The sequence below is a fragment of the Gossypium raimondii genome, chromosome 3, assembly GCF_025698545.1.
Source record: "Gossypium raimondii isolate GPD5lz chromosome 3, ASM2569854v1, whole genome shotgun sequence".
Classification (NCBI taxonomy): domain Eukaryota; kingdom Viridiplantae; phylum Streptophyta; class Magnoliopsida; order Malvales; family Malvaceae; genus Gossypium; species Gossypium raimondii.
In genome coordinates, this window is record NC_068567.1 from 34220498 (window position 1) to 34231993 (window position 11496).

Genomic DNA, 11496 nt, shown 5'->3' on the forward strand with positions numbered 1-11496 from the left:
ACAAGCCAAATAGAACATACCATTCAGGCTTCATACGAAAATTTTATTTTTATTGTTATGTCAGACTTCATAAAAGATGCTATAAGATTTAATCAGAATGCGCCACTGAGTAGTAGACAAGATACACCACAAAACGTTTCATAGAATATGTTAGGAGGTATTGTACTTAAAGTGCCATCATGATTTCATACGAAACACGCCTTAGTGATCCCATACAGGGTCATATACTTGTGGTCCATTCATACCATCATTTCATATACTACCATGAGTCATGAATTCATGGTCTTACATATTCATTCATATATCGTGATATGCCATTTCGATTCTCTTGTCAAAAGGCTACGCCATGAATCATTTCTATCGTATCATGTAACATCTTTTTTATCCATATTAACGAACTGATTATTTACCTTTCTTTTGTCTTTTCGTTTCACCATTATTTCTCTTCATTAAACTATTATTAATACATCTGTCACATGATGAAATAATTTTAACAGACCTGAAGGATTCTATCAGGTTCGCCGCATCATCTGTGCAAGGCTTCTCCACTTCTTTATGGTTTAAGAACCGGTTAAATCGCGCTTTGATACCAAACTTGTAATGCTCTCAACTCAAACCAATTCGTCGGACCTGGATCTTGGGTGTTACCATTCTAACATAGACTTATACTTAGCCAAAACATACAGCTTTCAACAAATACTTCTTATTTAGTAAAGTTACCCAGCCAACTTACGTCTAGATGTATAACGTGTACGTACAACAATTTGAACAAGGCCCTTCATTTGGTGAGGACTTACAAGCATACATATCACACTTATATATGAGGCTCTATTTGTTCTGCCTCTAAACAATATAATTGGCTATACTACAAGACTTGTAGACAATTGCATGGCTATTTCTGTCAAACTCGAACGCCCTGCTTCACTCAAGCTCACTCAGTATGCATAACAATCCATCACGCCATTCCTTGGTGTAACCCTGGTGTTGTCCCTCTTTGCGTAGTCTCATACAGCTTACCAGTGACATAAATCACAAAGGTAAGTTCTATAGAACTTAATGAGTAAACTTTCAATTACTTGAGTTGTAATTGGAGACTCCATTGTCTATCCCCTTGTTTTTATCCTTAACTCTAGCAAGTTCATCGTTAAGGTTCCATTCCTTAAGCCACAGAAGCTATACCTTGCCCTGAGATCATCATTTATCTCTCAGATATCTATTACCTCATTCACATACTCCTTTGCCCTTACCTAGTTCCTTAATTATTCCTATTTCAGAGGACTACACGAATAGAATACTCTTAATTTGTCACGTACTCTGGCACATTCCAGCTTCACTGGTCATACTTTATTACTATGCAAGATTCGCCTTCACATTCCATATGGGGCCTTACTTTCAGAGTTCGGCATATACATTATTTATTCAAAATACTGTATAAGTTGTTCCTTCAGATATCACTTAAAATTCTTTTCTTTTTGTTCAGGGTCTGCCACAGAGGCATTCCCCTTATATGGTTGCCACCAAGGCCATTCTTTTATACTGCACCACGAAGGCATTCCTTTTCAAAGATAGCCACAAAGGCTTCATTTTATAGATATCGTAACAAAGGCTTCCTTTAACAGAGATTGCCACAAATGCTTCCTTTAACGGAGATGGCCACAAAGGATTCCTTTAACAAAGCTCGCCACAAAGGCTTCTTTTAACAGAGATCACCACAAAGGCTTTCTTTAATAGAGATCACCACAAAGGCTTTCATTAACAGAGGTCGCCACAAATGATTCGTTTAACAGAGATCGCCACAAAGGCTTCTCTTCTCTTGGTGATTTAGATGATAGAGATTTGCCTAGAATCACACTTAGTGAGGTTTGCCCTTCATTATCCTGGGTCACACAGAAAACCACATTAGGTAATAGCCTTCCTTAGATATTTCCACATGATGCCATAACCTACAAGTTACAGTCTTACACGATATGGTCTTCTTTCTATATCATACCATAACCCACCAGTTACAGTTTTACACGATATGATCTTCGTCCCATATGATGCCATAACCCACCAGTTATGATCTTACACGATATGGTCCATCAATGCCATGATCATGGTCTTGTCCTTTCAGAGATTCATGTTTTTAGTCCCGATGGACCCCTTTGACAACTCTGGAGACAAACACAGACTCATCATGCATTGACGCATCATTCAATGACATACTCATGGTAGACATATTCATGCTTTCACACTAATGTACATGCAATACACATTTAGGTTCATGTCCTACACTTAGTCCATGAAACTTCATACATTCCATACATGCATGATCTTAAACCTTTCATTTCATATCAGAGTTATTACATCATACTTTGCTAGTTTCAATCTCATGCTTTGGTCATTAAGCATAAAAGTTCATAGAACATACATACCACATGCAAGAGTCAACTTAGGGACTCACCTGATACCCACAAACAATAACTTGATCTCCAGGTCCGAACATCCATCCGCGAACTCTCAGAAATCACCGGAATGAGAAAACAACCCTTATGTAAAAACACCGATCCTTAGTTTTATTTTAGCAAGACAGATTCTTGATTAACTCCAAAGTAAGTTAAAAAATGGTGTTTTTAACAAAAGGAAGAAGGTAACTTTTTTTCTTCAAAAGCTCACTTAAATATATATATATCCTTATTCTCATAGTGGAATTTGATACGTGCCTCTAACTTTCAAAACTGCCCTTATTAGTGGCTTACGGCTATAGAGAAACATGTACAAGAATCCAAAAATCTTTTCATATCTTTGATCTGTATCATCATTCACTCTTAACTATCTCGTTAGTACGTAACTTATACATTAGCTAGACAAACTAAGCGTACTTTAACTTTGGTGACATCCCTTATAACCCAAGAACCTTTAATTTCTTTGCCAATCTCTTCTTCTACACATACACACTCCTCTCGGAGAATATCCTTTACCTTACATCCTATCATTGCCCATGTACCTTATGAGTGTGCCAGAAACGTCATTTAGTTGGATAGTATCACGCCGATCAAATTTCCTTTGGGCTACTCACCCGGACTCAAGACCTGCCAAATCTGGGTGTTACAAAGTAAATGCGCGTTGTACTCTTTTTTTCTTTAACTGGGGTTTTGTCCCTTTAGATTTTCCTAATAAGGTTTTTAATGAAGCAACATGTTATGCGTATTATAGATAAGTGTACTAGTTTTCCTTCACTAAGAATTTATTTTCCTATAGGGTTTTTATATTAGTAAAGTTTTAATGAGACACATCATTTATTTAAGGACATCTAAGGGGAGTGTTATAAATATTTTATTATTATAAAAGTGGATGTTCGTTAGGATAACAAGTTTGTTGTACTTTAGGACTAACATCCATTAGGAGTAGAATTTTATTTCATTTATACTTTTTATGTATATAAATAGAGACATTGGAAAAGCATTGTAAATATCCCATTGATGAATAAAATTCATATTACTCTCTTTGTTCTAATACTTCTCTTGTTCTTTACTCTCCTTCTTCTTCATTTTATAAGAAATATATCATTTTTTATAATTTATTTTCTATCACAAATAATTGGGGCCACAAGCAAAAATATTGTTGAGGGGAGACCGACTCTTTTTAGAGAAGTTTTTAAAATGTCGTCGGTTAGTAGTTGATGAACCCTTTAAAGGGACAATATTATCCTCGATTGTGGTTTTGTCTCTTAACTATGCAGATAGCTCCAGTGCTTAAGGTTGTCTAAAGAGGTGATGGGCTCAAAAGAGCAGAAGTATCTCGCAAGATCGGACTGTGTGAGGCACTCTATCTACCAAGAAATATAACCATTTACATTTGATAAGATTTGAATCCATACTCTTATATAACATTATTGGGCTTTTATATTTCTTTAAATATGCCTAAGAATGATAATTTCATTACCTTCAAAAAGAAAATGAGAATATTATAAGCGCCTCATACAATTAAATAAGAAAAGCTTATACTTATTTTTATTACTTGCTAATTTAATTCTTAATACCTTATTAATGTTGGTTTCATGTGAATAAAACCAACATATATTCTCTTACTTCACTCCGCTTTGCCTGTTGGAGTGGTGTGAGCAGTAGAGTTGACTAGAGCCTTGATTATTATTTATTACCATCAACATAACCATCTTTTAACGAATTAGTGGTTAGTAGTGCAATTTATTTTTGGTAAAAATATCTCTCTAATTTTCCTAAATTTTATTATTATAAATTGATTTCTCTAAAAAATAGATTAACTTAATTCTTTCTAATTTTAAAAGTAAACAATTGAAGACAATTAATCATGTAATTTATATAATTTCATCAATTGTAAATAATTTTGATTGATATAATAATAAATTAAGCTCTAAATGTTTACATATTGTATCAATTTAATTATGGTTTAAAAAATATCTGAAAAATGTACAAAATTTTAAAAATAAAATAAAATTCAAAAGAATATACTTAAAAAACTTTAATTTCTTTTATAAATAGGCAAAATTTGTAAATTTTGAAGACAATTGTTATTATACCAATCAAATTCTATAAAATTAAAGAAAAACATTAATTATGTGATTAATATCAATTGATGCTCCTTTTAAAATTGATAATAATTAAATTGCTTTGATTTTATTTAGAGGACCAATTTATTTAATATTAAAATTGAGAGAGGTTGGAAAAAATATTTTTACCACACGGGGAAATTTCGTAGAAAGACTTCCGAGGATGGTAATCCAGCAGTGGGACTAATATGATTAGTTAAAGTTTTGTTTTCTCATGCAATTGTGATTTCCTTTTTCAACATAAAAAAAACCACCTCCCTTGGCTGTATATACCCCTAAATCATTAAGGATCTCAACGAGGCGATGACTTAAACACCAATGGGATTTTCTTTAAACCTCAAGATTAGGTAGCAGCACCTCAACAGTCTAAACTAAACCATTGGGAAGATGCCGAGATTAGGTTGACAATCCAATAAATATATTTATGTATTGAAAGTCAAAGAAATTCCATTATTAGCCATTTATTTAGACGAAATTTCTTTCTTGTCGAAACCAACTTTGTCATTGTTGTGGCTCAGTGCCCTTTATTATTTGAATATGATGTGTAGAAGAAAATTGCTAATGGTGATTGATTTGAGATAGGGGAGAAGCATTGCTTCAATTGCACCTTCCGCATTTCACTCAACACCATTTCCCTTGAACAAACCCCACACGTGTGGGTATGTATTATAGTTGCTTGCTACTTTTTCTTATGTGGTGCGCGGTGAAATTAGAATTGTTGATTAAAATGACGAGGATATCTTTATAACATATACATGTTTAAAGTAGATTAGGTGGGGCGTATTTTAACAATTCTTTTTAATTCTAAATAATCTTGATTATCAAAATTAAAAATAAAATAAAATAAGTTAAATATTCAATTTGTATAAAATATTATAATTATTTAATTTTATTTTTACTTAATTAATATTTAGGTACCATTTATACTTGGATATTAAATTATTAAACTTTATTTTTACCAAATTAATGTTTAGATACTATTTTGTATTAATTTACTAAATTAAACTAAAATGTTACTAAATCTATTATAAAAAATTATAAATTCTATAAAAAAATTAAAAATTTTTGAAATACTTTGAAGGTGTTAAACACAAATTTATAAATCAAAATAAAAATTTTTAAAACTTCAAAATCTTAGAAAAAAATTTTACAAAGTCTAGGATGGCCGGCCGTGTTACCCCCTAAGTTCGTCTCTGAGCGCAGGTTGGTAAGTAGTAATTTGTTGTCTTGTCCGGGCTCTTTGATGGGACAGAACATGTTGGTTGTCTCTCTCCTTGAAATTGAAATTGAAAAACTAAGCAAAGTGAGGAATCTAAACCTAAAACTGGAAGCACAATCTTTATGAGAAACACACTTCAGTTGTTGAACTTTTCTTGTCCTCTTCCCTTTGTTTCTTCTTCACCAGAATCCTTTTTTATTCATTTCACAATACATTTAGGTGTTAATTGATCATTATAAGAATCCTTTTGAATATAATTGACGTACTTCTCTTTCCATTTTATATTATAAAATAAAACCTAATCAAGCTTGTCTCTTGTATCTACTGTAAAATTCTTCATGGTTGTTATTTTGTTTTGTTTCTTTCTTGTATTTTTAAGTTGGTATTTGGTGGTTTTGGTGATGACTAATTTCTCAACTTTATACTTGAACATATGAAGCCTTATGCATCATTCAAAGAATATGATGATGATGATGGCATGTATATCATATCAGTTGGCGGGCAAACTGGTCCATTCAGCTTGCACGCCTATATGCTTTATGCTTGCTTGGACGACTCTATAGTTTCAATATCATAAATGGTCTTATACCAATTTAGTTGACAATAATTGAAGCATTAGAAAGTCAAATCTTGCTTAATCTCTATGGAAGCTTTGTAAAAGCAGAGTTTAAAATTCCTTTTTTCTCTTAATATATGATTTTGTTTTCATTTGCCTAGGTTGGCAATCTCCAATCTAAGTCAGACAACAAGTAGAGGCTAGGGAGGGAAGAGGCCCACACACCTTTTCCTACTTCAAGATACCCATCACTACTCCATCTTATCTCTATCGTATTCTGTATTTTATATGATTACAAATGCCAATATCAATATAAATGCAAATACAACTTTACATGCTTCAAGATTCCATAAATGTTGCTTAATGGAGGATATGAGTTGGTTCGGTCATTAACATTTTGGCAAGCATTAAAATTTGAGTTTCACAAATAACTCGGCCTAAACTTTTTTCTACCAAAAAAAGGGACGATGCAGTATTAATATAAGGTATTTGTTCAGCTGTTCACACTGATTAAGCAGCCATACTTCAATAACTATTTAAACTCCAAGCTAACTTCCCAACTCTTTATAACTTTAAGCCTGTTTGATCTTCCACTGTCCACTGACATATCGTATTGCTGTTCTTTTTCCCTTTTTAACACCATGATTCAGTTGAACCTTTCTTCTTCTTCTTCTGGTCTTTTCTTTTAAACATGGAATCACGGGGCAACAGTTGCAGTATCTGAAGCTTTTGTGATCGAACTTAATTGGTCACCACTTGAAATGGATAGCACTCAAATATCCCGTTTCAGCCTGTTCATCACAGTCTTTAGTTGTATTCTGGCGTTCAGTTTTGGGGACAATTCAAGTTCAACAGATGCTCACTGGCTTTTGAGAATTAAGTCAAAACTAGTTGATCCTGCAGGAGTTCTTGAAAGCTGGTCTCTCAGGGCTCATATATGCAGCTGGAATGGCCTCACATGTTCACATGATGAAGCTTTTGTCATTGCCTTGAACCTATCTGCTTCAACCTTGTCAGGTTCCATTCCCACCGAGTTATGGAACCTTGTTTCTCTTCAAACTCTCGATTTATCCCTCAATCTTATCACAGGTTCAATCCCCCCTGAGATTGGACGACTTCGAAATCTAAGAACACTGATCCTGTTTGCAAATAATCTCTCTGGTAAAATTCCTACAGAGATAGGCCTTTTGAAGAAGTTGCAAGTTCTTAGAATAGGAGATAACATGTTGGCTGCTCAAATTCCACCAAGTATTGGTAACTTGACTGAGTTAAGAGTTCTGGGTCTAGCGTATAGCCAATTAAATGGAAGTATTCCTGCAGAGATTGGTAACTTGAAGAATCTGGTATTTCTTGATTTGCAGCACAACAGTCTGAGTGGCTTCATTCCAGCAGAGATTCATAACTGTGAAGAACTTCAAAATTTTGCAGCCTCAAACAACATGCTTGATGGGGAAATCCCTGCATCAATTGGGAAGCTTAAATCGCTACAAATTCTGAACTTGGCCAATAACAGCCTTTCAGGATCCATCCCTCCAGAGATAAGTGGCCTATCCAATTTGCAGTACTTGAATTTATTAGGAAATAGGCTGAATGGAGAGATTCCATGGGAGCTCAACCATTTGGTTCAGCTCCAGAAGCTTGACTTATCCAGCAACAACCTATCAGGAACCATAAACCTGCTTAATATCCATTTGCAGAACCTTCAAGTTGTAGTTTTCTCCAACAATGCTTTGACGGGTAGCATTCCAAGTAACTTTTGCCTCAAGAATTCAAATCTGCAACAACTGTTTCTAGCCCAAAATAAGCTCTCCGGAGGATTCCCATTGGGGTTACTGAACTGCTCCTCACTGCAACAACTAGATCTTTCCAACAACAATCTTGAAGGAGAGTTACCACCCACCATTAACAAATTAGAGAAGCTCACAGATCTACTGCTCAATAACAATAGCTTCAATGGAAGCCTTCCTCCAGAAATTGGAAACATGAGTAACTTGGAAAATCTTTATCTGTTCGACAACATGATCACTGGTTCAATCCCAGTGGAGATTGGCAAGCTACAGAGTCTGAGCACCATCTACCTCTATGATAACCAGATGTCTGGAAGTATACCAATGGAGTTAACCAACTGTGCAAGCTTAACTGCCATTGATTTCTTTGGGAACCATTTCAGTGGTTCCATTCCTGAAACTATTGGAAAGCTCAAAGATCTGGTTTTGCTTCAACTAAGGCAGAACGATTTGTCAGGTCCAATACCACCAAGTTTGGGCTACTGCAAAAAGTTGCAGCAGTTAGCTTTAGCTGATAATAAGCTATCAGGGAGCTTGCCTGCAACATTCAGATTCCTTTCTCAACTCAGCACCATTACGCTCTACAACAACTCTTTTGAAGGCCCTCTACCTGATTCACTCTACTCTCTCAGGAACCTAAAAATAATAAACTTTTCTCACAATAAGTTCAGTGGTACCATCCTTCCCCTCACAGGTTCAAATTCTTTAACTGCCTTGGACTTAACAAACAACAGCTTCTCAGGTAGCATTCCTTCTATGCTGGCCATTTCAACAAATCTTGGCCGTCTTCGCCTGGCAAATAACCTTCTCAATGGCAGCATTCCTTCAGAATTAGGCCGACTCAAGGAGCTCATCTTTCTGGACTTATCCTTCAACAACTTGACAGGAGAAGTGCCATCTCAACTCTCTACTTGTCAAAAGCTTCAGCACCTTCTACTTAACGACAACCATTTCACAGGCAAGATGCCTAGTTGGTTGGGAAGCCTACATGACCTGGGAGAGCTTCATCTTTCTTCCAATAATTTCCAGGGACAGGTTCCAGCCGAGCTTGGAAACTGCTCAAGATTGCTAAAGCTTTCTCTTCATACCAACAATCTGTCTGGCCAGATCCCACATGAGATCGGACAACTCACTTCTCTCAATGTCCTAAATCTGCAAAGAAACAATCTCTCGGGTTCTATTCCTCCAACCATCCAGCAATGCAAGAAGCTGTATGAGCTGAGACTTTCAGAAAACTTGCTCTCAGGTCCAATACCATCTGAGATAGGAAAGCTAACTGAGCTACAAGTAATTTTGGACCTGAGCAGAAATCTTTTGTCAGGTGAGATTCCATCGTCTCTCGGAGATCTTTTGAAGTTGGAAAGATTAAATCTCTCTTTCAACCGACTTGGAGGAGAACTTCCTTCTTCACTTGGACAACTTACCAGCCTGGTAATGCTAAACCTGTCAAATAATCATCTTCGAGGACAACTTTCTTCCACCTTTTCAGGATTCCCACCAACTTCTTTCTCGGGTAATGACAAGCTATGCGGCCCACCATTAACATCGTGCATGGACTCAGCGGGTCATGAAAACAACATTCTGTCTAGCACTGCAGTTGTTTGTATTATAGTGGCCATTGTTTTCACTTCCACAGTTATATGTTTGGTGATGATTTATATCATGTTAAGGATGTGGTGTAACATAAGGGAAGTTTTAATTAGCAATTCATCCGAGGGTGGTGGGAATGGGATTGAACAAATCAAACGAGAAGATCAAGAGAGATGGATGTATGGAGATGAGAAGAAAAGGAAAGGAGAGTACTGGAGAGTGATGAGCTCCCTGGCATTGGTTCCTTCTCAGAATCATAATGACCACATTTCTTCATCATGCATTTTTCAAGTTAAAATGGATACCAAAAAACTTGGTATATAGAGGACACCATATGCTTATTTCATTTTTCATATCTTCTCAGCTTTCTCATTGTTTGCACCTTTCTGTTTCCTTTTACTTTTCTTCCTACATCACCCAAATAGATTTCGTCTAACTTGTGAGGTTCTAGACAACAAATCAAGACAAAATTCACATTGTCCAATGTACATATAAACGGTGTTAAAATCCGACTATCGAGTTCTTGAAATTTTTTTAATTTATCTTTTAAGATAAGAATGGTAAAATTTGAACTGCTCCAACGAAATTTTTTTATAAAAAAATGGATGCGCGCAGTAGAGATAGGCAGTTGTATGAACTAAAAGAATGCTGCATGAATGATAGATTGAAGAAGCTTAAGTGCTGGGTAAGGGAGGAGAGCTAAACTGAAAATTAAATTGCCGAGGAGTGAATTAATTGCATGGTGCATGGGGAGCTTTCATTGTCATGGTAACAGTTTGATGAGAGGATTTACTCAGAATGTGGGTTTAAACTTTTTGATTCCAAAGACATTTCAATCAGAGTAAAAGGGAAGAGAGTTTTGGAATATGGATATGTTTAGGAACTTTGAAAAAAGCTTGAAGCTTGACAAAGATAGATATATTGTGTAATCTTGGGTTTGGTTACCGCAGCACCAATTCCTTTCATTTCTATTTGGATTTAATATTAAAATTCATATATCCAAAATTAAATTAATGGTAAGATACATTACATTATTAATAAAAAATATATATTTAAATTTTAATAATAATATTATTGGAAGAAACAATCATAATCACAAACCTAAACATAAACAGTAAAATAGATATATATCATGTGCTCCATCATTGAGACATACTGCATTTTATAAATACAGTGAAAAGAAAAGAAAATTCACTTGAACTATTCTGTAGATGGTGTGTCCATAAATTTTGAATATTGTGTTTAAGACTTTGATTTATTAAAACATCTTTTGAAAAATGTTTTATTTAAATGCTTTTTTGTAAAATTTGTTTAATTTTTTATAAAAATTAATATTTTTGGTATTTAGATAATTCTACATTTAAAATCATGTTTTAAAAGTTATTTTAGTGAAATAAATACAACAAAAATTTTATTTGTTACAAAATATTATAGAAGCATTTATTATTAAAATGTTAATATAAATTTTTCCATAAAATATTAACAACATTATTTAAAATTTAAAATAATTATTAATGTTAAATTAACTATTGAAATAAAATTATATCAAAAAATATTAAATAATTTATTAAAATAATAATTTTATTTATTAATATTAATAATTTATTATATTTCTAAATATAAATAACTAAATATGTACGTTTACTAATATTGAAAATTATCATATTTGGTATAAACATTTTAATATTTGTAAAAATTAAAATAAATAAATATTAATATATAACATTAGGCTTGATTCAAGTTAATTTTATTTAAAATTAATTTATTCATGAAG

At 34.0% G+C, this 11496-nt stretch overlaps 1 protein-coding gene across 1 annotated transcript; it reads left to right on the forward strand.

Moving 5' to 3' along the window:
* The first annotated feature begins 6709 nt into the window (after positions 1–6709).
* On the forward strand, positions 6710–10103 carry LOC105794128 (LRR receptor-like serine/threonine-protein kinase GSO1). Its single transcript, XM_012623131.2, has one exon. It carries the CDS (start codon positions 7107–7109, stop codon positions 10044–10046), a length of 2940 nt encoding a protein of 979 aa, XP_012478585.1. The 5' UTR covers positions 6710–7106; the 3' UTR covers positions 10047–10103.
* The last annotated feature ends 1393 nt before the right edge of the window (positions 10104–11496 follow it).